The sequence below is a fragment of the Typopeltis vanoorti genome, chromosome 20 (genome assembly GCF_054136105.1).
Source record: "Typopeltis vanoorti isolate ZY-2024b chromosome 20, IOZ_Tvanoo_1.0, whole genome shotgun sequence".
NCBI classification, from domain to species: domain Eukaryota; kingdom Metazoa; phylum Arthropoda; class Arachnida; order Uropygi; family Thelyphonidae; genus Typopeltis; species Typopeltis vanoorti.
Window position 1 is genome coordinate 32406321 of NC_143568.1, and position 26683 is coordinate 32433003.

Genomic DNA, 26683 nt, shown 5'->3' on the forward strand with positions numbered 1-26683 from the left:
AATGGAAGGCTATCCTGAGATAGGCCCTAAATGGACTGTAATGCCAAAGAGTAGTAGTAGAACTTTATACAGTGGAGCTATTCCTACTTGCCAGGATTCTTCACATTATAGCAGCAGTTTTCTGAGTAACCTTTACAACTTTTGCAATATAACCCTGAACTTCAGTTCCTCTATCTACTTCCCTCAGCTCCTGGAGCAAACTTTTCTATAATAAAACAAACCTCCTTCTTTCCTTAAATTAAGGGGATATTAAATCCCCATATTAGCTCGTTATACTTAAATTAAGCCTTCTTCTTTCTCTAGCTAAGGCACATTATTATTATTTCATCATTTTATCATCATTCTCCTAGATTCTACTCCACCATATACTACTCTCTTGTGTCTGTCAGCCCCCACCATCCAGGCTACTAGTTTTTTTTTTTTTTTTTTTTTCAAGTATCATAGTGTAGCCATTACCTATATCGAATTCTGCTGTCACTTATTATAAAATGTGAATATGTTACTAAGACAAGACCTACTCTTTACAAAGCCATGCTGCTCACTATGGAGTAATCACATCTCTATCTACCCACTGTTGTATCTTACCTTTCACCAACTTTTCCAATACTTTAACAACCACTCCTGATATATTAATTGGTCTGTAGTTTGCTGCCCTCTTTTATGCAATAGTATTATCTTACCCTCTTTCCACTCCCTTGGAACCTTGCCAGAACTGAGACTTAGAACGAACAACTTAGTCAGAGGCAATGCCAGTTCTCTTGCATATTCAGATAGTACATAAGCTGATATGCCATGCAGTCCCATTGCTGTGTTCATATTTATATTTTTTAATACGCTGAACATCTCCTGTTCAACTACCTCAATGTTGATATGTATCTCTGCAGTAACTGTAATAACACCACCTGGATGATACACCTTTGCAAAATGATTACTCAGCAACTCAACTATTTCTTTTGGTTCAGTCACCTTCCTCTGCCATGAGCATTGTTTAAAGTCATTCTACCATAGTCAGTTTTCCTCTTACTTGCTACATAATGAAAAAACTATTTTGGCTTTACTTCGGCCTGTTTGGCTAATTCTCTCTCATAGTCTGATTTGGCCTTCCTTACCATACTAGTAACCCTTCTTGCTGAGCCTCCATAGCTCAGTCAGTATAGATGAAGCCCTTTGGTCAGAAAGACCTGGGTTCGATTCCCATCCATGATGTGAGGAACCTTTATCTGGTCTCTTTCAACTAAAGGCGAGTTAGCCATCTCATATAGAGGTAGAGGGGTTTTTCGTCCCTCAGAACAGGCAAACCGGCCCATGAACACACACACATGGATCTACAGTCATAAATACATAATTAATCCCTCACTACGAGGGCTCAACCAGTCCTAAGGGACGGTCAAGGAATGTAGGGAAACCTATACGAATAAATAAAATAAACCCTTCTTGCTTACACTTTGTACTGCTCATGAGTATGATGATCACTTTTTTCTTTATATTTCCTCCACAATGTTTTCTTTTTTTGTAGCTCTTGCTTTATCCTCCTGACTTTGGGTATACTGTCACCCCCAAGCAATCTCTGACCACTTGTCATGCACTACTGATATTCTTTCCTTGTAGCTTCTCAAGACATGGCACTGTTCCAAGATGACTCCTGAGTCTCTCATAATCACCAGCCTTATAGTTGAACATACCCCCCTCCCCTTCTTGACAGAGAACTCCACATGTTTGACACCTTCCCAGAACATGGTCACTCTCCCCAACTGGAGACAGAGTATCTACCTTGGTTATGGATATATCTTCTGATGCTATTATCAGACCCAACACCCTCAAACCCCCTTGTTCTCTCTATAGCATGTTGTTTCATGTGATTATTCCTTAGCAACTGTATAAATCCCACTTCCATCTTGCTATGTCCCCTTTCCTCCCTCCGATCAATGTCCCCCAAAGTTAAAGTCTCCCATAATAATTGTTCAGCCTACATTCATTGTGCTAATCTCCAATACATAGTATCTACATCTTCCTGTGGACCCTCCCCCTTATGGTCTATAGCAGCACCCAACAACATATTTTGTCCTATTTGCCTCTATCTCAATACCACATAACCTCAAATGAACCATTCCCCTCAGACCTAAAATCCTCTTTAACTTCTAATTTTGTTGGTTGTGATTCTTCAGCTATCATCAGTAATACCCCACCTCCTGTCTTGTTCCTTCTATTCTCCCTGAAAATACAATACCTTTTACATTCTATTCCTGTAACTATATCATTTTCAGTCAACCTGACCAAGTCAAGCTTACCAACGCCAAAAACTCCTCACCCTTATTCCTAATACTTCTTGTATTTGTATACATGCATTTCAACATCCCTTTGTACCAAACCACCTGACTTTACACTTAGTAGTACTGAAGTGATATCTCTATTCTCAGTCCCCAACCTATTCAAATCCTCTTGTATAATCACACCAAATCTTCCTAATTTAGCATTAACAGCAAACAAATGAAGATTTCTCCTTAAAAGTATATCATTGATATATACAAATTAAACAAGTGGTTCTAGAACAGAATCCTGTGATACCCCACTTTTATATTTTGGAAAACTGGATCTCCATATATATATATACAACTTGATGGTCTTTATCAGCCAACCATGTAGCCTAGTTTCATCCCCAATTCTGATCAGTTTCAACAGTATTTGCCATGTGATTATCAATCATGGTAGCAAAATTACTATATAAGCATCTCCTTTGTCTAATAGGCTTGTTACCCATTTATAAAATGTAAACAAGTTAAAGCAAAACTTATTAACAAATTCTTGCTGCTCTTGCAAAATATTTCCCTTGTCATCAATCCAGATTATATTTTATCTCAAACCAGCCTTGCTAATGATTACAATAACTAAAGGAATTCACAATGTATACTGGAATATAAATTAAAATAAACTTTAATATATACTTCCTATATTTGGCAGTCACGTTACCATCTTCATGGGAACATATTATTAAGACACGTGCACGCAAGCACTAAAAGCAGCAAATGAGGTCGAAACGAGGAACCTATTGTTTTTCCTGAGGTCCTGATGGTGTCACCTAGGCAGGCTATATTAGGTATTCTTGGCTGTTGGGCAGAAGTTCTCAAGATGTACGTCTCCCAAATTTGGGAAAGTCTCATGCATCCAAATTTATTGAAGTTAGGCATGTTTCTTAGGACTGAGGCTGATTCTATGAATAGTCTTTCAAATTTATACTTGCTATGGTGTATTACTGTGGCTTTTTTCCACTGTATTCTGTGGCATGTATCCAGAGCATGTCTGCAAGCCCTGAGTGGCTGTACTGGTGAAACCAGATGTAATCCTTGTGTTCAGAAATTCTGATATTCGCTGTCCTGCCTGTTTGGCCAAAGTAGGACAGTTTACAGCTGCAAGGGACCTGGTATACACCAGGTAGGTCTAGGGGAAGTGGCTGGTCTTTAGTGAAGCAGATAAGGGATGCCAATTTTCTATATGGTCTGTAACAAGAGGTCAGGTCATGTTTATTCAGGATTTTGGTAATTTTTTCTGAGGTGCCCCGGATGTAGGGAATGGTGATGGATTTAGAGTAATCTTTTTTGTGAAAGGGGGGGAGGGAGTTGTGGTTTACTGGTTTTAGTATTTTTTTGTGGGTTGTAGCCATTGGCTGAGAAAGCGTTAAAGATGTGATTTAGTTCAGTGGTTAGGGCATTGTTATTTCAACAATTAGTTTAGCCCTGTTGTATAGTGTCTTAATAACTCCATATTGTTGTGTGTGTGTGTGTGGGGGGGGGGGATTGTTGGTGAATGTACCTGCCTGTATGGGTGGGTTTTCTATAACTGAGAAAACCAAGGTTCTATCAAGCTGGCTGGTGACTAGTGTGTCTAGGAAAGGGAGACTGTTGTTTTCCTCTTTCTCCAGGGTGAACTTGATTATGGGGTGTTAGTTATTTAAGTGCGTTAAGAAGGAAAGGAGTGTATCAGAGCCATGTGGCCAAATAGCGAACACATCATCAATATAGAGAAGCCATATGGTAGGTTTCTGTGGGGCAGAGTTTAAGGCTTCAAAAGTCTCCATAAAGAAGTTGGCCAAGGGTGGGGAGAGTGGTGAACCCATGGCTGTCCCCTCTATCTGTTTGTAGAATTTTCCCTGCCAAATGAAATAGCCTGAGTTCAATATGAACTGAAATAGGACTGAGATATCGGGGGGGGGATTTGGCTTGGATGAGCTCTAAGGTTTCCTCTAGTGGGACATTTGTGAATAAGGAAGAAACGTCAAAACTGACCATTATGTCAGTATGTTGGAGAGTATGGGTTTTTCTACACTGGCTTTGAAGTGGGCTGAGTTTTTTTTTTATGTGTGATGGTGTGTTGCCAGTATAGTGTATGAGCGCTTTAGCTAATTTTTAAGTAGGGGAATCAATGCCATCCACTATGGGACGTAATGGCACATTTTATGTATTTTTGGGAGCCCATATGTATACAGTGGGGGGGGGGGGTCTAGAGTTAAAAGGTTTTAATTTTTTAGTAACTTCCACAGGCCAAAAAGCCTATGGAGTTTTCTAATTTGTAAGTTGGTGGGATTGTATTCAATGTGGAGGTAAGTAGCCCGATCTAATAATAAAGCATTGAGCTTACCTGTGTAGTCAGTATGGTTGAACACCATGGTGGCGTACCCCTCATCTGCTTTGGTGATTACTATTTCTTTGTCTTTCTTCATTTCCAGTAGAGCCTTATATTCACTATTGGATATATTGGTTTTTGGTGGTCTTGCTTTGGTGAGAAATTTTCATAACAGATTGAAAGCGGTATCCACCACCCTTCCAAACCACATCGCCAACAATATTAGACTGGATGTAGCCTGTATTCTCACCAAAGCAAGACCACCAAAAACCAACATATTTAATTGTGAATATAAGACTCTACAGGAAATGAAGAAAGACAAAGAAATAGTAATCACCAAAGTGGATAAGGGGAATGCCACCGTGGTGCTCAATCATACTGACTACACGGGTAAGCTTAATGCTTTATTATTAGATTGGGCTACTTACCTCCCCATTGAATACAATCCCACCAACTCACAAATTAAAAAACTCCATAGGCTCCTTAAGAAGGTCACTTCTTGGCCTGTGGAAGTTACTAACAAATTAAAACCTTTTAACTCTAGACCCTCCCCCCCCCGTATATATGGGCTCCCAAAAATACATAAACAAAATTTGCCATTATGTTCCATGGTGGAGATAGAATCAATGGATGGCATTGATTCCCCCACGTACAAATTAACTAAAGTGCTCACACACTATATCCAAGATCCTAAATCAAAAATAACAATTGTAATGCTAAAAATAGGACATCATTGTTACTGAAAGAAAACGATCTATAAGAAAGAATGTTTATTCATGTTATCATAAAATAGAATTTAGCTTGATGTAGTTTCTAAATAATTAAAATTTTTATTTTATTTTTTTCACTAGAGGTCATGCCAGTAGAATAACTTATGTTCAAATCATTGTTTCTCTAGCTTACTGTATGTAATGTAGCTCAGCTTGTCCTGAGCTATTACATAGAGTAATGTTGCTCAGGACAAGTTATTTATAACATGATTGTAAAGTCCATAATTCCTAATATGAATGCTGATCACCATGCAACACTAAAAGAAAGGGAAAAAATAGTAAAAAGTAAAAGTAGAAAAATTGAAAATTTTCACCATAGAAAAGATTACAAGAATGCTAATCTTATACCATTAACAAGAAATCTGGCCTAGCACAATATGGAATCAAAACAAAGGGACATAGGGACCTCTGCATTTCATGTATACTAATGCCAGGAGCATTAGGAACAAGAAGGAAGAATTTTTGGCCAGAACCTTCGTTGGCTCTTCCTGGCCACAGGATATTGGCATTAGTGAAACGTGGCTGACAGAAGATGATATAGTTAGTGGGATAGAATGTGTAGGTTATAGTGTGTTTAGGAGGGACAGAGAGAATAAAATGGGGGAGGAGTGTTATTGATGACAGCTGAAGAACTGCAGCCACGGAGAATTGAAGTTGTATTGCAGGGTAGTGAAAGGAGCTCATTTGAGGCTATTTGGTATGAGATTGAGACTGGCAGAACAAAATATACAGTTGGGTGTTGCTATAGAACAGGTGATGGAAGAGATGGTGGAGATAGTATGCGTAAACAAATTGATGAAATGAGTGGAAGGGTGGCTAATTATTATGGGGATTTCGACTATGGTAACATTGATTGGAAGGAGGAGGAGAGGACACATGTGAGGAAGGAACTGAATTTTATTCAATTATTAAGGGATAACTATCTGAGACAGCATGTAATTGAAAATACTAGGGTTTGACAGTGCTTGACCTGGTAATAGCATCTGAGAATTTGACTGTAATGAATATGACCATGTTGCCCATTATTGGTGAGAGTGATCATGAGGTCTTGACCTGGGAGGTGGCTAAAGGTGTGGAATTTTTGATTAAGACAGGGTATATGTGGAATTACCATGCTGGCAAGTTTGACAAGCTTAGGAGATTGCTTGGATCAGTGCCATGGCATGTACAACTGCAAGGGCTGGTCGATAGAGCATGGGAAGTGGTCAAGGAGCATTTACAGGAGGTTATGGCTGATTGTATACCTAGGGTCTGAATAGTAAAATAAGTAGGGATTAAATGGATGAATAACATCATTAAGCTTGAGCTGCAAAAAAAGAAACAACTGTGGAGGGATTTAAAGAGAAAGGTGACTGGCAGGCACATGAACAGTATAAAGCACAGGCCAGAAGGGTAACGAGTGTGGTAAAAAAAAGCAAAAGCCGATTATGAAAGGAAACTAGCGATGTGGGCTAAAGAGAATACCAAACAGTTCTTTCAATATGCTGCTAGTAAAAGAAAAACTGCATACGGCAGAATGATTTTAAGGAACGGCGATGGTAAGGAGGTCACTGAATCAGTCGATATAGTGGAATTACTGAGCGAGCACTTTGCAAGAGTATATCATCCAGGTGGTGACATTGGAAAAATGAAGGAGCCATTAGTTTATATGGGAATTGTGATGAATGAAGTGGAGGTGAATGGTCTATTACAGAACCTTAACATGAATACATCTGTGGGATTGGATGGTATACCGCATAGGTCTTATGTGAAGCAGCTAAAGAATTATCAGTGCCCTTGACCATGTTGTTTAATCTGAGTCTCAGGTCTGGTTTAGTCCCGAAGGTGTGGAAAGAGGAGAAAATAGTTCCACTGCATAAAGGAGGATCCAAGACTACTGTTGCAAATTACTGACCGATCAGCATATCAGGAGTCGTTGTCAAGGTCTTGGAGAAAGTATTCAAGGGAAAAATACAGGAATGGATTGATGAAAATGAGATACTGTACAGGGGACAGCATGGCTTTGTGAAGGGTAGATCATGCCTCAATAACTTGCTCAAGTTTTATAACACAGTGATGGCTGAACTGGATAAGGGTAATGGGTTTACAGTGATACTGCCAGACCTGGCTAAGGCATTTGACAGGATACCACAAGGAATTCTAATCCGAAAACTACAACATATGGGAATGGATATAGGTTTGGTGAGATGGATAGGGGGGTGGTTGATGGAGAGATATCAGAGAGTGGTTTATTCAGGAGTGGAGTCCAAAGGACGGCCTGTGACTAGTGGCATGCCGCAGGGTTTTGTTCTTGGACCACTGCTGTTTAATCTGTTCATTAACGATATAGGGAAGGATCTAAGAGGAACAGTTCATTTGTTAGCTGATGATGAAAAGTTAGGTAGGGTAGTGAATGCAGAAGAATATCAAAATCTTGCAGGAAGACTTGGATAGATTGGAGTTCTGGGCTAATGTGACAAAACGTAAGGTTATGCATTTTAGGGTGAAAAGATTAGCAGCAGCATACCACATTGGTGGAACTGTACTCCAGGAGATTGATGAGGCCAGGGACTTGGGAGTGTTGGTGGATAGGGAGATGAAGTTGAGGGGGGGCACATTGCAAAAGTGGCTAAATCAGTTCAACTCACTTGGTTGTTGAAAAATACTTTGATGAGCAGAGACAAGCAAGTTATTGTACCTCTGTATCAAGCCTTGATAAGACCTCATCTCGACTGCTGTGCCCAGATTTGGTCATCTAGGTTTCTTCTTGATTGGGAGGAGGTGGAGAGGATCCAGAGGCGAGTGACCTAGATGATAGCAGGTCTATGGAATGAACCTTATGAGAACAGGTTGAAGATTTGTGGGTTGCAGAAATTAGTTGATAGGTGGAAAAGGGGAGATATGATTGAGACATTCAAATTGTTAAAGGGTTTCTACAGGATTAATTTAGAGGATATTTTTGAGATCAGGACTGGTGGTGGGAGAACTAGGGGACACCTATGGAAGCAGGGAAAGAGTGTGGTTAGCAAGGGTGTTAGAGCTGGGTTCTTTACTTTTAGAGTGGTAAATGAGTGGAATAAGCTGCCAGAGTCTGTTGTGGGTGCTATGACGGTGAGTGAGTTCAAGGCAAGGTATGATAGATACTGTGAGAATGTTGTATAGTTGTGTGGACATGATGTTTAAGGCCTCCCTCGATGAGTCTAAAGACTCCCTGAAGTCACCCGTAATAATAATAATAAAACTGACAACAGAATCTTCAGTTCTAAGACATGCTTATTCCACCATTGCCATTTCAATTTTGAAAGATTTTTTCAAGAGATACCGAAGTTCTGATATACTGTCCTCATCCAAATCATTATAGCCTATTCTTACCAAAAATCTGGAAAAGTCTGATTTTCATCGATCATTTTTTTTAAATTAATGCATATCTTCAACACCACGTTTTCCTTATGCTGTCATGTGATTCATATTTTTAAATAGTCCGTTATGAACAACTTATTCTGCCTTGTATGTTAGCCTAACAGCCTTTAATATGCATGTTGAAATATCTCATTTTTTTCGTTATCATGTTAATTTGTCAAGGGACATAGCTAAAACAAGAACTGCCCTTCACAAACACATGCTGACCATCATAGAAAATCCTGTATTCTATTCCTGTTTCTCCAATACTTTGATCACAATAACATATACGTAAATTTGTCTATAATTTGAAACTTCTGTCTTAGAACCATGCTCATGAAGTAGTACTATTTTGCTTCTATTCCTTAGGAATATTTTCCACTGCAGGACTTTAATTTCATTGTCAAGTATAATGATATTCTTGTTTTAATCCTTAACAAAGCATAAGCATAGTTTGAGTATGAAGTATCTGCATGACTAGTTTACTTATATATAGAGGTTGTTGACTTCACATCAATTGCATCAGCATACTTCCTTTCAGAGTGTTTGTCATTCATTATGAGAAGGATCACACTACTCATACATGTTTCAGCCTTTATTGAGGTCTCATCAGTGGAAGCTAAACCTAGAAAGATACTAGAGTTAAATCAATGCAGAAGTATCCACGCGGGTTAGCCTAGTGGCTGTGCGCTTCGCAACCATATGAATGGGGAAGGAGTGTCACAGGTTCGATTCCCGTCAAAGACGTGAGGAATTTGAGGATCTTCCTCAGGCATAGCCAAGTTAGCCGGTCTTGGGCGCAGGCAGTAGGGTTTTTTCTGCCAGTTTATCTGGTGTTTTTCATCCCACAAGTAGGCAAACCTGCCCCGTGAACACACATGGATCTACAGCCATAAATACTTAACCCCCATGAGGGGGCACAACTTGCCCCAATAGAGATGGGGGAGAAAAAGGGAGGAAACTCCATACGAATAAATAAATAAATAAATGCAGAAGTCAAATTTTCTGTATACAAGTAGTAAATTGGTGTATCACCACATTAAAATACTCTGGATCAGATATAGTTTTAGAAAGTTTTCCATAATGCATAGCAACATACTTTGTATTTATGTGATACTGAGGCAGTGTTGACATGAAGTTTGGCTTCTATATACAAGTTGATAGGCATCAATGCCACTTTACAGTTTCAACCTCTTCAGTGAGAATGTGCATTTGTTCAACTAAGCAGCAAGCAAGAAGTCAATAATGACTGACACGCTGTAGTTAGCAAAAGGGGAATGTCTTTATGACAAACAACAGATATCACTACACTAAATAATTATCGAAAATATTACAAATATCAGATATCTGGTAAGTACAACAAATCTCTACACTTTTTTTTTTTTTTAACAAATATCAATTTCTTATCAAGCACATCTCAGTGCTGATCATACAAGGTTACAAAAAAACTAATAAATTTATAGCGTAGAGAAACAATTGTAAAAAGATTCATAATTATAAATTATGATTATTTTTACAATAGGATTAAAACAATATAATTTGTCTAGTATAATATAACATATCATAGTCTACTCCGTAATTCTATACATTTGTTTTATTTCTGTGAAGTCTGCACATACTCGCACAGAAAAACCACAATATCTCTCTCCAATAGGTGTGATTATGGTGACATCTTCATCACTGTACAACATTATTAAATCCAACGTTGGTGTAAAAATACTGTTTCTGTTAATTACTAAAGACTTGCACCATTTTAAAATGTTTTATTTATATACATGTATATTTTTTTCTTGCCTGCAATAGTTTTATTGGCTCTAAGTGTATCATATCTTTATACTGAAATCGGCAAACCAGTAAGATCCTAGATATATGAACTGTATGTTGCTATGATAATTCCCTTCTATTCTTAAAATTCAATATTAACTCCCACTATAATTAAAAAAATTGAGTCAACCTTTAACTTCCAAAATGAAGGATATTAGTGATGCAGTAAGGACAAAGAAAGTGAAGGTGAAAGAGATGTTTATTTTGGCTAGAACAATTGATTTAGCAGGTAACAAGTGTGGTATGCATGGAGATATGAAAGTTGCTAGTACACGCGAAAAGGAAGAGTAAGAAAGTAAAAGGTTGCAAGTGCTATCACAGTAAGATAGATACAACCTGACATAGAGTACGATTGCAAATGAGTCAGTGTGCAGAAGGAATGGTGCGACTTTGTGGCTGTATGGAGTGAGTCTGATGGAAAAGAATTTATATAAGGGATAACTTGCATTTGAAGGAGTCGAGTCTGCAGAAAGTTAGTTCTGTTCAGTCAAAGGAACTAGAATGCTTAAGGGGAATGCATGTGAGTGTAGGTCCAGGCAACCTAGAGGTTAGTAAGTTGGAGAGTGGTCACATGATGCTGAACGTAGTCCTCAGATTCTTAACTTTAGTGAGCTAAGCAACACAAAGTGTAAAGGAGGTTGCAGTTTATGAATAACTTCTACTAATGCCAGAAGTATTTGAAATAAGGGGGAGGAGTTTTTGGCATCAGCTCAATTTGGCCAAAGTTACATGTATTAGCGAGACTTGGTTGACCAAGAATGATATAATCATAGGAATAGCATGCAAAGGATATAGTATCTTCAACGAGGAGAGAAGGAACATAATGGGGAGAGGAGTTCTGCTAATGATACCATAAGAATTAAAGCCAAAAAGAGTAGAAGAATATCTGAGGGGATAGGGATGTAGCAAACAGTTCCTCTGAGACTATCTGGTGGGAGATAGATGCTAACAGAACGAACAAAACATGTAATTGATTGCTGCTATAATAAGGGGGGGGGGGGGAGATAAAGGACAATGTAGATAACATGCAATAGCAAATTCCACGAGTGCAGGGTGAATAATTATGGGGGGGGGGGATTTCAACTATGGGAACCTAAACTGGGAAGGGGAATGGGACTAGGGAGGAAAGGAAATGGAATTTATACAGCAGATGCAGCAAAATAATTACCTGACACAGCATGTAATGGAGGGGATATAAGGTTCGAGAGTGCTGGATCTGGTCATAACAGTAACTAATCTAGCTACACTGCCTATGCTTGGGGAAAGTGATTATGTAGTCTTAATCTGAGAGATCACCAGACATGCAGAATTTCCTGTTAAGAGACATATGTAGAATTACAAAAGAAGCAATTATAATACACTGAGAAGTCAATTTTCAGCAGTGCATGGTATAAGAATTTGGACAGAAGAGATGGTAGTGCATATACTCAAGAGTCAGAAAGTGAATCAGGTAGGAGTTAAATGCATGAATAGCATCATTAAACAGAAATTCCAGATAAAGAAAAGTTGTGGAGGAAGTATAAAAAGGTGATCAGCATGCTCATGAGCAGTGAAAAGCACAAGCAAGAAGTGATCTGTATGGTATGGAAAGCCAAAGACTTCCTATCTAATGGCTACAGTTTCCACAATATTAAAAAAAAATCATCCTTCCCTGATCTACACCTTCTCTTCAAAAAAATTAAATAATGCTAATCACCATTCCCTATGCCAAAGGCACTTTAAAAAACGTCGGAATCTTAAACAAATACAACCTGTGCATAGCTTTCAACCCTATTGAAAATTAGCTACCACTGAGGACCAACCTCCATCCTATCTCAGTTCCTGGTTTATATGAGGGTGGTCTGAAAAGTTCTCAGCCTTGACCATAGATGGCAACACTATCAGCAAGATTTTGTCTTCTAAAGTTGGTACTTCTGTCATAAGTATCCATGTGAAACTGCAAGCCATTCTATCAAATAGTTTGTTTTATACAGCTGTCTGAAGCAAAAGTGTTGTCTGTATCCCTTGAAATGGATAAAATTGAGTATAGTGCAGTTATAAAAATCTCTGTAAAAGAAGGTTTAACGCCAAAAGAAATTCATAAAAGTTTATGGGCACGCTTCTCCTTCATTTCTGACTTAAGAAATGGGCTGCCGAGTTTAAGCATGGCCGTACCAGCCTTGAAGATGATACAGGTGAAGGATGTTCAAAAAGTCTAACAACGCCAAAAATCACTGATTAAGTGCACAATATGGTACTTCTAAACCGGTAAGTCAAAGTGTGTGAAATTGCTGAGACAATAAGCATTTCAAAAGAACATGTAGGATATATTTTGCATGAAGAATTGCACATGAAAAGGTTTTGTGCAAGATGGGTAATGCGCTTGCTCACAGCAGATCAAAAACGCACTCACATGAAAATCTCTGAACAGTGCTTGGAGTGTTTTAACAAGAATAAAACTGATTTTGTGCATCGATTTATTACTATGGATGAGACTTGGATTAACCATTACACACCAAAATTCAATCAGCAGTCAAAACGGTGGACAGAAGGCGGTTGTTCAGCGTCAAAGACGACAAGTCAGTTCCATCAGCAGGAAAGGTCATTGCATAGGTGTTTTGGGATACTAAAGGCATTTTGTTTATTAATTATCTTGAAAAGGTTAAAACAATAACCGGGGAATATTATTCTGATCTTTTAACCAGACTAGATGAAAAAATTCATGAGAAAAGACACGGTTTGCAGAAGAAAAAATCATCTTTCAACAGGACAATGCACCTGCCCACAAGTGTTTTCGCAATGGAAAATTAAGGGGTCTGCACTATGAATTGTTGGAACATCTACCCTATTCCGCAGATTTGGCTCCCTCTGACTTCTATCTCTTCCCAAAACTAAAACTCTTCCTCGCTGGTCAGCATTTTTCTTCGAATCAAGAGGTGATTGCAGCTGTAGAGGGGTATTTTGCAGATCTTACTGAAAACCACTACAGGGATGGGATAATGGCACTTGAGCATTGCTGGAAAAATGTATCAGTCTTAAGGGAGATTATGTTGAAAAATAAAAATAATTTTGAAATTATAAATTCATTTATTCATTGTTAGGCTGAGAACTTTTCGACTATCCTCATATATATTTTCTTGTTCCTACAAGTTGGTCTACTATGGGCAGACAAGAAGATCAGTCACCATATGCAAAGAACATAAAAAAATAATAATAAAATAAAAATACATCTGCACTCACAACTATGGTCAATCGGACTTTGCAGACTATGCTTTGGATATATATGCTGATAGAATCCATTAAAAAAAAAATCTTTTCACAATCTACAGCTGGGCTTAAAAATAAATTTAATTGAATAAATATAACTACATAAAACTTCCCAAAATGTGAGAAACACTAATATTTCAAGATTGCAGTTTACATCCTACGACATCAACAGGTGTCCACCTAGTTAGGAACACTAGTCTTTCATATCAATGTTTCACTTTTTGTACTGCCTTTGTGTGTTAAAAGTCTCATATTGGTCTATTGGACATGACTCTGTAACTGAGGAAAAATATAGGAAGAATTAAATATTATTTTTAATCCTTTCTTCAGTGCTGTTTTACTCCATTAAGCTTCTAACATGAGTTTCTCCCAGCACTTAAGGCCTCTCTCCCCTCCCCTACATATCCTTTATGTTCCTGAAGATGGCAATATGACGTTGCTGAAATATAGAAGTTATTCATTAAAGTTACCTTTAATTAATATACTTTATATGCGTTGTTAATTCTGTAAACTAATTACCAGTTATGTCTGACCAACGTATAAGCCTTGCTACTAGAATTACCAGTTACATATCCTTGTTGTCATGTCCCTCATAATCATCCTCTTCTCATCAGCTCTCTTCTATCACAAATTGGCAACACAATAATTTTTCCTATCTCTACCAACTTTCACATCCATTACCACCTCACTCATTTCCTCAAAAAATATTTGTTCCTACCAGCACAGCCAATACTTCTACAATTATTCTCCCATTCCTAGTGTCACTGCTTGCAACCATATCTTCAATATTTACTCTGCTCTGTTATCACATCTTCCACTATAGATCCTTATATAAAACACTACACTACTTTCCTGCAATCACTTATTTTCAAACTCTTCTCCCACTTTCAACAGCCAATCTCTTTTCCAACTGTTCTATCTCACTCTGTACCCACTTTAATTATTTCCTCTATCTCACCAATTATTTTCTAATATTCTCACATATGTTAATATTTTTTATACCAACTTTGTTACTGTACTGCTTTTATTTTTCTACAGTTCTGCTGTCTTCGCTTCTTCCTATCTTACTAATCTCTGCTGTCATTTTCTGCTATCATATCATACTCACTCTGTTATACCTATACTACTTATGTCATTTACACTACTTCTTGCACAAGATGACTCTTCCACCATACTCTTTCTTACAGCTCACTTGTTGTTTTTACACATTATCCTTGTTTGGTATCCGACAAACACTCATTCTTCTCGTTGTATGCTGACTACTCTCATTCTCAGCCACTTATACATTATCACACATTCCTTACATCAATTTCAAAAATCCACACCTTATCCATGAAATATAATGAATACATATAATACTCTTTACATTTCACAAAACAACTAAATTCAAAATGCATATATCTTAGATATAAAGCAACTACCATCTTGCTTTTGATGCCCATCAATATACATCATTATGAACAGTTCGAATCAAAACTGAAACACAATTAAACAAAATACTGTAACTACAGCCTTCTTAATCATGACGTCTTCCAATACACTCGTTTTATTAGTTAAAATACAGTAATCATACCATTATTGTTGTATTAACGCTTCCATTATCAGAACAGCGAGTTCAGATAATTGAAGTACTATTACATGGTGCTCTACAAAGAAGTTGGCTGACATGCAAAAGTCAGATAAACAGTACATTACTGTAGCCTGTTTATTTGTTAAAAAGTTCATTGAAGTTAAAAGCATGAAAACTTAATTCATTAATTTTACTTTCATTCTCTATCTTTTATTCTCTAGCCTTATAATACATAATATCTTCGTGTTGATTTGCACTTTCATTTACATTAATTGCTATATCTGAGCTACTATACAAATCTTGATGGACAAACGTTAGCTTTATGGTTGCCATTTGTTCATAAAATCATCAATCTTTGGTATCTTAGATGGAGATGAATTTCACAGTCTGGTATGAGACCATTAACCTTGCTGAATGAAGACCTGAAGTACCTTGGAAAAAAAATTCCATAGTCTCTAAAGCAGAGTTTAATGCTTAAAATAATCTCAAAGTACTAAAACTAATGCCACATACAAACTAATGGACTTCTGCTGATGAGATGCATATATTTTAACATCAAAGCCTTCAAGATCACTATCTGGTTCCTACTCCTTTTCTAAATGATGGTATTCATAACAGCAAAGATCTCAGTTATTTTAAGTTTTCTATTTATTTTTATAATTTGAATTCCTGTTATAGGAATTTAAATTACATACTACAGATCCCTTTGTACCATAGTGTTGTAAATATGTCCTAGATTGATCATTATCACTTACTCTGAAGAGCAGCGTTGTTTCATCTCCTAAGTGCTTTATTATAATTACTTGACACCTCTATGGAGTCTGAGAACTTAATGCAGGAGCCCACATCACACAATATACCGTCTATTAAATCCACGTTTTCTGTACCGTAGGATGAATAACATGAGATTCCAGGAGGAGGAGGGGGGGGGGAGAACCTTGCATTTCCATATGAGATCAACTATCTCATCTTCACTTCATAGATCTTTTTCTGAATCAGAAAAAGATCTATTCGGAAAAAAAATCTGAATCAGATCTTTTCAATTGAAATATACGTCCTATTATTTTTCTAACTTTGCTATGGAGGTACTCTTATGGTTCTTAAGGGGATTTTGACGAAGTTTGTTTGATTAATAAATAATTCTTTCCTTCAAAGTTGCAGGTCATATCAATGAATGATTTCTATTATGTAATATGAAATCAAACAAAATGAATGCTTGGCTAAGAGTACTTGCTTTCACACATGTTGTAGTTCATGGAAACTTTCAACTAGCAGTCAAAAAAGAGCTACCAAAAATTACATACCCTCGAAATTTTTCCCCTCGACAAAAAAATTCTTTGTCCTTTTCACTGCCTACAGGATCACCTGCTCTTTCCAAGTAGTCTACTTTGAGACAAACTGAAAGACCTGCCAGCATCTGCATGGATAACAAATGTCTAGCACCCATTACTACAGTCACTCAGGGTCCATACCAATGACTTGGACAAAAACTTCCTTATTATTCAAATTCTGATTTAAATCTGCAATACTGTTATTTAATGGAAAGAACATTATAAAACAGTCTTTCAGATTTACAATTATACCATTTAATACTCATGTCTTCCATGTACCTGCATGAATCTGAATAATTATTCATACCATTCAATTTGTGAAAGATAATAAGATGAAATGCTGACTAATAATTAAATAAAATGTAGGTAATTTTTATTCTTAAGCATTTGTTTCTTTCCATTAAACAGAAGTAATAATTAGCACCTAAGCATCCATGGTAGAAATGAAGAATGTTCAGGAAGATTGATTTCATATTAAACTGGGGAAAGAAAGTAAGGATATAATACTATCTCCACTGTGTATAATCTAAGGCAGGGTTCTCAACCTTTTCCAGTGGAGTACCACTATATTTAATTCAAGATATTAGATGTACCAGTAAGGCAGTGGCTCACGTACCACCAGTGGTACGCATACCATAGGTTGAGAATCCCTGATCTAAGGGATTACATGAAGGAAAATGGCATTAAACCTCATATCAAAATTAGATATTGCACTCATTTTTGGTTGCTTAGTTGACATTTTCTCTAAAATAAATCTGATTTATTTAAGAGATAATGTTGTCCACCAAAGTTCCTGTAAAAGTAGTTTAAAAATCTTTAACAAAATTAAATAACAAATATGACACAATGATCTGGTAAGAGCATTAAAAAGATAGAATACAAAAAATAGGTGTAGAAAATATCAGCTGTATTCTTGCTAGTGAATTTTTGGAACATGTTCCACATTTCAGCTATTTAGACACTTTGAGTGAAAATGGCAATATAGAAATGAATCATAATAAAATAAGTAAGCCTGCTATGATGGAAAGCCAAATGAATTAATTTAAGTGGAACAAAAGAAAAATAGCCAACAGACCAAATTAACAGTATAAAAGACAAGTGTTCAGATCAATTTTAACATACAAAGTAGAAAGCTAGTTGGATATAAAACAGCTGATTCAAGACCAGAGACCATAGATATTGGAGTTTGAGAAAAAATAAGGGACTAAGCAGATGGCATTAATGGCAGAAGAGTATTAATAATGAAGATACTAAAAAGAAACTGAATAAAACAATATGTTAGCAAAGCTAATCTAAGGTGGTGCAGGCACTTAAACAAAATGGAAGATAACAGAATTGAAAAATGAATAAAAAATACCCAAAGAAAGATTAAAGTGGACGGATGCAGCTAATAGTTCTTTAGAAGATAGAATTGCAAAAGCTGCCAGCTGGAGACCTGATAAGTAATAAAAGAATCTGGGGAAAAATGTGGATAAGAAACTAGTAATAATGAAATCTTAACTATGTTGGAATATCATAGAATTGTGGGTTTGAATTCTGCTGTGGCATGGCATTTGTAAAAGGCATTAAGTTATACATTGATTTCATCATTCAGTGTGAAACTCGCTCTGCTTATTAGAAGCCTGAAGTGAAATGAAAAAATACCATGTTTGGTCTAAAGCAGGATTCTTGGATAATCTAACTGCTAGCACACGACACTAAAATGTACAGTAGTCTACAACATTATGTCAGTGAGATTTACTGTCCTTTACTTTTTTTAACTTTCATTAATTGGAATTCAACCTGTCCAGTCTAATTTTTTTAATAGTGACAGCATTTTTTCTTGAAATGTTTAAGGATCACTGTCTTCAAATGTATAAGCTAGTTTGTTATCAGTTCATAATTTTTACATGCTCATTAGCATTATGCAAAAATATGTGGTGATGAGAGATAATGGATATGATACATAATAAAGGAAAAGAGTAAATCAAAGTAAATATTCTACTAGAGAGGTTTCCAGAAACTTCAATCATTGTCTGGATAGCATCTATAGGAAAATGAGAATTATGAAAGAATTATATGAATGAGATACAAAATCCCACACACACAACAACCTCAATGTGCTATTTTCATTACTTTTCCAAGTCTGAAACTATCATAAAAAATTAAAACATTTCTTTGTAATGAAAAATACTTTTACTGTTTTAATCTTCCATAATTACTGAAATATTGCAGTAAGAGGAAAACACAAAAATTAACTGCAACAACAACTAACATTGGGTGAAATGTAATATTTATTTAGGAATCATTTAATTAATTTCTCCATTGCTATTCAGAAGAGGATATATATAAAATAAGGCAACAATTTATAACAATATACAAGCTTTATTAAGAACATTTTCCCCCTTAAACATCTTCAACAATTACACATACCCAACTTAAGAAATAAACATGAGTGTAAAAGGAATTCAGTCTTTTTTTTTTTAATTTAATTAAATTTATTTATTTTTAATGTGAAGCTGATGATGGCCACCTGGAACATTTTTAACATTACAAATATATACAACAGTCCAGGAACTGGTAGCTCTAAAATTTACATTCTAATATTAGGGTCCTGCAAAGTTATTAAAAAAAAACTGACTACCCTTCTCTCTCTCTAGTTTTTGATATTTTTTATGATAATGAAGTCAGTCTAAACTTAAAAGGGTCTGCAAACATCTTATTCATAAGTGTATATAATGATGAAAGTTACTTGCATACATTACAATCACGGCATCTTTTGCCAGCATGGTGGACAAAAATCTCAGATAAACACCATATTGGGCAAGCCAGTCTATTGAAAAAATTGAATAAAAGTTCTGGCTTGTGAACTCTAACAGTTATAGTTAAAAATTAAATACCCCACCAACATGTAAACATTTACATTAAGGCTGTAAAAGTAGCAGCAATATGTTCAGCTGTCACACTGCATGAGAAAACATTTGTTGCACATATTTACAGTGTTTTTACTGGTTAGGATGAGCCAACTCCTAGGCACAAAATTTTAAATAAATTTTACTCTCTTATTCCCTCCATTTTTATGGATGTTTTGTGTATCAGCACTTTGTTTCTCATGCAGAAATGTGTATAAAGAATTATTAAAGATAAATACAAAGTAATCTATTGTACACTGACAAATTAGATATACACAATGATGTCTATACAAAGGTTTATAACATGTTGAACTTTGAATTCCAAAGCATGAATTTAAAATATTTTTCCAACTGCTCTTTTCAAGAAGTGGCTCCTGTCTTGGAGAGGGAATGTAAAGCATGGGAATTTACAATGGAATACAAACTAGTGAGATCATAAAAAACAAAGAAAATTCAGGTTCCAAACAACCACTTGTAGAAAGTATATTACTAATCCTTATGAAGTATTCCTGTGTGTCAGCATACAAAGTGCAGAAAGCATTAAATAAAACTTCATACGCTCCAGGTCATCATACTATAAATCTTCAGTCACAACTAAAATGCCTCAGAATTTGACTTTGTATTCTCCATTATTCACCATGGTATTTGATAACGTGGGTCCTGGAAGTTGTTTGGAATTTGAATGGGAGACTAGAATCACAGTGTTGTCAGACCGTGTCATCTGAAAATAATAAATATCATTATCAACAACAATGAATGGATTTCAAGTGCATATATGATGCTTAGTGCACACAACAGCACAACATAAAAAAATATTTAATAATGCTGGTTTACAATAGCTAGTATGGCTGCCTCATACTCCATCTTGTACTGCACAACTGGGTTTTATTTAATAGTATGATTTATCATTTGGTTCTTTGTTTTGTTAGGTTCTCCAAGTGCTGGTGATAGTATTATATGGTAAAGGCAGATGATTTTTTAATGCCTTTATGTTTCATTACTATTTGATGTAACAAAATAGTTATGTTAGGAATTCAAGCAAGAGTATATATGACTCTTTTAAAAAAATTACAAAACGAAAGTCCAAAATTATGAATATGGCATGAGAAGACAGTTCTGAACAGTAAATTTCTTCATTCAATACCAATAAGTTACATAATGGCTTTTGTCTTCTAACCAGAACTCTACTTCTAATTCCACCTATCCTTTGTTTACAGCTTTTTTTTTTTTAATCATAACTGCATATACATATATTCACTTAATTTTTTTTTGTTTGTGATAGCATTAATTTATAAGATATATTTGCTGAAGAAGAGCCTCTTACCTCCCCCCCCCACTCATCAAGACTAATCTTCATGAATATACTCATTACTGACAATTTTCTTTAAACCACCAAACTAGAGAGATTGGTAATTAGTGAACAATTATTCAAAAAAGAATAAGTCTTCATGCAAGTAAGGGAAATAATTCTCGCAAATTAGTAAGGGTTGCTTGCTAATTTGTTGACTAATACACAAAGCCTTCCCAAAGCAATTAAGGGGCATCATCCAAAGCCATTTTTCATGTTTACCTCACCAAGCACATAACATTAGAAAAAGACTACATTAATACTGTAGATAGGTGGAAAGTTGAGGACAATGATAATATCAGATTTGAAAATTAGCAACATGCACGAGACAGACTGTTTCAAAGAATTACTAAAAGCAAAAAACATTCTCTGAGGCTGGAGTTAAATTGTTAAGGATGATGACTACCTGATCCATTCAATGCCAATTCTAAACTACAGAAAAAAAAAAGTACATCAGTGTGAAACAGGTCAATAATCAATGTAGCTTCTCTTCTATAGTTTACAGGTTCACTGGTTTGGTCAGAACTCCCACAGAATTCAAGACAGACATGTTAATATAAGAATTATGAATACAAAAGAGATTGTACTAACAGAATTATAGAAATATCTTGTTGATATAACTGGTGTTATTAAGACTAAATAAGACCACACCAGGTGAGATCTTCAAACTGATAGGTATAACTGATTTACTCAAGGTATTAGATACTACAGGAAGGTATACTAGATATTCGACTCTAACCATGAAAACCACTCCTTATTATGAATAATGCATTTGCACCTCAGTCGGTAAAAACGATGCCCCTTTTGTTGGAAAGATCAAGGTTTGATTGGTTGAATGGTTTCAATTTACAGCCAAAGCAACACAGCTCATGAGGCCAGTATATTATGTCTGTTATTAGAATGTATTCTTATGACTGGTTTGTCTGTTCTGCAAGTTGAAAAACCAGGGAGGAAATTCCCTACCATCCAATAAGACCAGTTAACTCACCTTCAGCTGAAAAGCCCTTATAAAGATTCTTCTCATCCTACACGAGATTTAAACTCAGATCTTTCCAATCTTAGGGTATCATCAATAACCTACGAAAGCTCCCAGTCTCAGATGTGAAGAACCGTTATAAAGGCTTGTCACGTGAAAGTGAATTGACTGGTCTCACATGCAGATGGCAAGGTTTCTCTTTTAGAAAACAATTTTTTTCCCTCAATACAGACAAACCAGCCAGAAAATACAATTCAGAGACATATTGCACTATGTAGACAGGATTAAATGCCCTATCAGCACATTAAGTAGGTTTCTACAAAGAAAAGTTACTTGGCTGTGACAAGCATTGAGCCAAACACTATGGGAATCACAGTCAAGTAGCTATCAGATTTGAAACTATAAAGAAATATACATATTTTTTATGTGGTTCCCACTCACAAAAAAAGTTATTTGTCAATCTACAGTAAATTTGTTCCATCGTGTTCTTTGATGGCCATTCCTTCTCCTGAAACAAGATGGAGGACATTGGCTAAAAATAGACAGAACTGGAAAGTTAAGGGGAAGCTTATATCCAGCAGTGGATGGAAAGAGGCTAAAGAAGAAGAAATATATTTGTACTGGCTGGACTAAGTATATTTTTTTCTATTTTTAGCCATTTCTTTTTTTAATATTTTATTTATTTTTTACATAGTCAAGAAACCCTGCTCTAGAGACCAAACATGGAACCTTTTAGCCACTTTAGGCATCCAGTATGTGGGACAATAGTCTCACACTAGGTGATGAAATTCATCATCTCCAACCTAAAAAATATGAAAATATTATAAATCAAAAATCTGCATTAAACTGAAATGAAAATAAATAATTTACTGACTAAAATTAATTATTTACAATCCAACATTATTAGAGAACACTTTAATAATACACAGTTAGTGAAAACAGGAGATGAAGTGACCTCGAAAAGAACAGCTACATGCATGGAGGGTGACATTGACACTCTTTGGTAATTTATGTTATTAATGCTGATAGGAAGATAAGGCAGTGTGCTGCTGCAATTAACTTACCTTTATAGAACTTGGCCGCTAAGAACAGTCTCGGTGATTTAAACTAGGATTTGTGAAGCAGCTTAACCCTCTTCTGCCCTGGTGAAATGATCTTCCTACAAGGCATGTTATGCTGGTCTGATATTTAGCTGTTCATACCAGTTGCAATTTATATATATATATATTATTTTTTTTTTTTCCTGAACAGAATGCTCCATCCTATCTGTCTGAAATGCTGAGTTCTGCATTAACAGGGGGATGCTGTAGACACAAGGACTCTAGCCTTCTTGGATACTTTAGTTACAAGACAAATGGATGGGTCTTATCTAGATGTCACTTGACATCACCATCCTGTCCAAGAACTTGGAATTTTCAAAAACTTTAGCCTTTATTCAAATTTTGGCCTTGGGACCAGCACTCTACCTGGAACAACAAGCTCTGCTTATATCACTCAAACATGAATGGATACAACAGAAAAGCCCTTATTAAATTCCTTAAAAATACCCCCCCCCCAAAAAAAAACTATATATCTACCCCATAATTTTATCCTACATAACAAGTACAATAGATAAACTGAATTCATTTCCAAAACAGCATAGAATCAGTATAGTATACAAACTTCTGAACAAAGTTTTCACCTTCCTGAGACAAATCAAGGATCCACGATTCTCTTTCCTTCCCTGGTGTCTACAGAATAGATATGATGGAACAGGAAAAAAAAAAAAAGAACATGAAAAATGCATCTAGTATGGACATCCAAAAAGCAGACTAGCACAACATGCCTTGAAGGAAGACATGTTCATCAGATGACTTCACAAATTCCAATTTAAATCAGAGAGATCGAATACAAAACCTGATTAACTGCAGCAGGACTGATGATGTGATCTTGCACGGATTTTGGTCCACTGCCCAATCTTCCCATCAGCATTAGTAATAGACACCAAGAAGAATGCCAATGTTATTCTCCATGCACATAACTATCCTTGTTCTCGAGGTCATTTCATTCCTTGTCTTCATTGACTGTGTACTGTTAAAGTACCACTGATAATACTAGCTTGAGATGGCGAAATGGTTACGATTGTAAATAATTAATTTTAGTCATTAAATTTTTTATTTGCATTACAGTTTCATGAAATTAGTTTTTTTTTTTTTTTTCTTTTCTTCTGGAAACTTCAACATGATTCATAGCAGAAGCCACTGAAATTTGAACATGGAAATCCATGGCAAAATCTGAAGAAAATCTCAACTGATTCAGCAAGGAAAGTTCAGTGAAGCACTCCACAAGAAATAAAAATTCACGGTGAACTTAAGTAGTCATGAAAAAGAAGAAATCAATCTGACAGATATTCTTACTTGCCAGACAAGTTCCTTGCCAGGAACTTGTCTGGCAAGTAAGAGTAAAAAAAGTAGCTAAAGAGAAATCATGGGAAGACTTTTGGGAAAAATAGAAAATATTCTTGAAGCAATTAAAAAGACTAAAAAGTAGAGAAAAGAGTATCACAAAATGAATCAAATATAATACAGGTGATGTAAAATCTGAAGATAAGGATCTTCTAAATAGCTGATTAACTATTTTGGAAAATCATTAAATGAGACTTCAGCAGAAGAGCAGTAGAAAATAACCAGGATAAATATAGTTGAGAGATTCTTTCAGTATTCGAGGCAGCAAAAGCTATCAGAAATCTAAAACATGGAAGGACAGCTGAAGTAAAAGATAATTGAGTAAAACTCAGAAAGGGACTAAAACCATAGTAAATGTATGAATTAATGAATAATTTCCTTATAAGTGCTCCAGCTAAAATTTATACAAACTTGAGACAAAGAAAAACTGTTGAGGAAAGATGGAGAACAAAAATCTGGCCTGAGTTCAGACCAGATTTTTTACTTTCAACAAACGGTTAAGAAATGATGATATAATAAGGTTCTGTATTTAAATTTTGTAAATGTGAAAAAGCATATGATAAAATCCAAAAAGAAATGCTTGATATCTTATAATATACCTTATCACAGTATTCAAAAACACATACAATCATATGGAATAAAGGAGACTTCATACAGAGCAATACCTAGCCTACACTTGAGTTGTAAGTCGTTGTAAGAAGTTTGATGTAAAATCAAGTGTAATGCAAGGGTGCATGCTCTCTCCACTGTTATTCATCTTCTATATGGATCGCATTATAAAGGAAAGTGGTTTCAACCATGATATCAAAACTAGGTGTTCAACTCAACACTATACTTCATGCAAATGATGTTATACTCCTAAATAAATTTACTACAAGTCTTCAGGACCTTTTAAATAATTAAATAACTGTTATAATAAATCAGCAATAAGGTAGACAGAAACATGGAAAACTTGAACTACATTCTGATTGGTAAACTTAAACAATGAGTATCACATTTCATTATTTAAACACAATTTTTAGGGAATGTGTGGTGAATTAATTTATTGCTATCTATTTTTATGTTTAATTCATCACATATGATACAGTGGCAAGCCAAGAGAATAAAATTATCTGGAATAAGAGAGAAATTAGCCAAAATGCTGACGTAGGAGTAAGTATGGAGGACAGTGTTCAAACCAATTTTAATATATATATCTGAATAGTTATCTACAAATAAATCAGATGACCGAAGAGTATAGGAAGTAAACAGATAGTATCTATGACATAATCATACAAATGAAGATACTAGAAAGGAACTTGACATTATTAGCATTCATGGCCAGTTTTTTTTTTTTTTTTTTTTTTTAATATAAATTTCGTATCCAAACACAAGTGGTACAGGAGTAAGCAAGTGGTACAACATTATTTACAACAAATTAGGATACATTACAAATGAGAACAGCTTAAATTTGGTAGGTGAATTATACAGGGAATAATAATAAAATACAAAAAAAGGAAACCATACATAACTTATATACAATAAATATGGTCAGATGTTGCTCCAGTATCTTGCACAATCAACTACTTCACTGTGCAAGGTGATGGAAGAAAGGGAGAAGAAAGAAGGTGTTCCATGAACTGGGTTGTCCCACACTCACAATTATCTAGGCCAGTGAAGTAGCCCAATTTGATGATATTTTGTTTGCAGTCCTGTCTTTCAAAGTCTGTTGAGGCTTTTCCAAGTATTCCAGTCCAAGTGGGCACCACGTGGAAAATGTTCAGCTGTTGGAATACCAGTATTATTTTCAGGATATAGTGCAAGCTATTGTTGAAGTCTTGTCTCTGGGAGGTTTTTAGGTAGTTCAACAATTGCCAGGAAGCTATGTCGGGATCTTAGTCTTTGGGGCATTGCAGTCTGGCCGTGGCGTTCATCATTCATTTGTCTGCTTCTTTTGTCAGCTGAGAATGCAGATCTTCGAATTGAAGGAGATGCAATACCAGCCAAAGTATACAGGTCTTTTAGTGGTGTTGGTTTCAGGCATCCTATAACTAAGCGGCAGCTTTCATTCAATGCTGGGTCAAGTTTTTCAGCATGGCAGGATCTGGACCATACTGGGCAGGCATATTCAGCAGAAGAATGGCAAAGGGCCAAGGCAGAAAATCTCAATGTGCTAAGGTCTGCACCCTATTTGGAGGAGGTGAGCTTTCTTGCGTTCACTTTTGCGTTTGTTTTTTCTATGTGTGTTTTATATGAGAGGGTGCGACCAAGAGCCACACCGAGGTAGATTGGATTCCAGGAATGTTCTA

General features: G+C 35.9%; 1 protein-coding gene across 2 annotated transcripts in view; it reads right to left on the reverse strand.

Moving 5' to 3' along the window:
• Nucleotides 1–19033: 19033 nt before the first annotated feature.
• Nucleotides 19034–26683, reverse strand: part of LOC150095348 (ubiquitin-conjugating enzyme E2 W) — a 170053-nt gene continuing 162403 nt past the window's right edge. For both annotated transcript variants that reach the window (XM_090410012.1, XM_090410011.1), the window contains one exon: nt 19034–20348. In XM_090410012.1, coding sequence (XP_090266138.1) covers nt 20335–20348 — 14 coding nt within the window. In that variant the 3' untranslated portion in view covers nt 19034–20334. The remainder of the gene's footprint in view (nt 20349–26683) is intronic.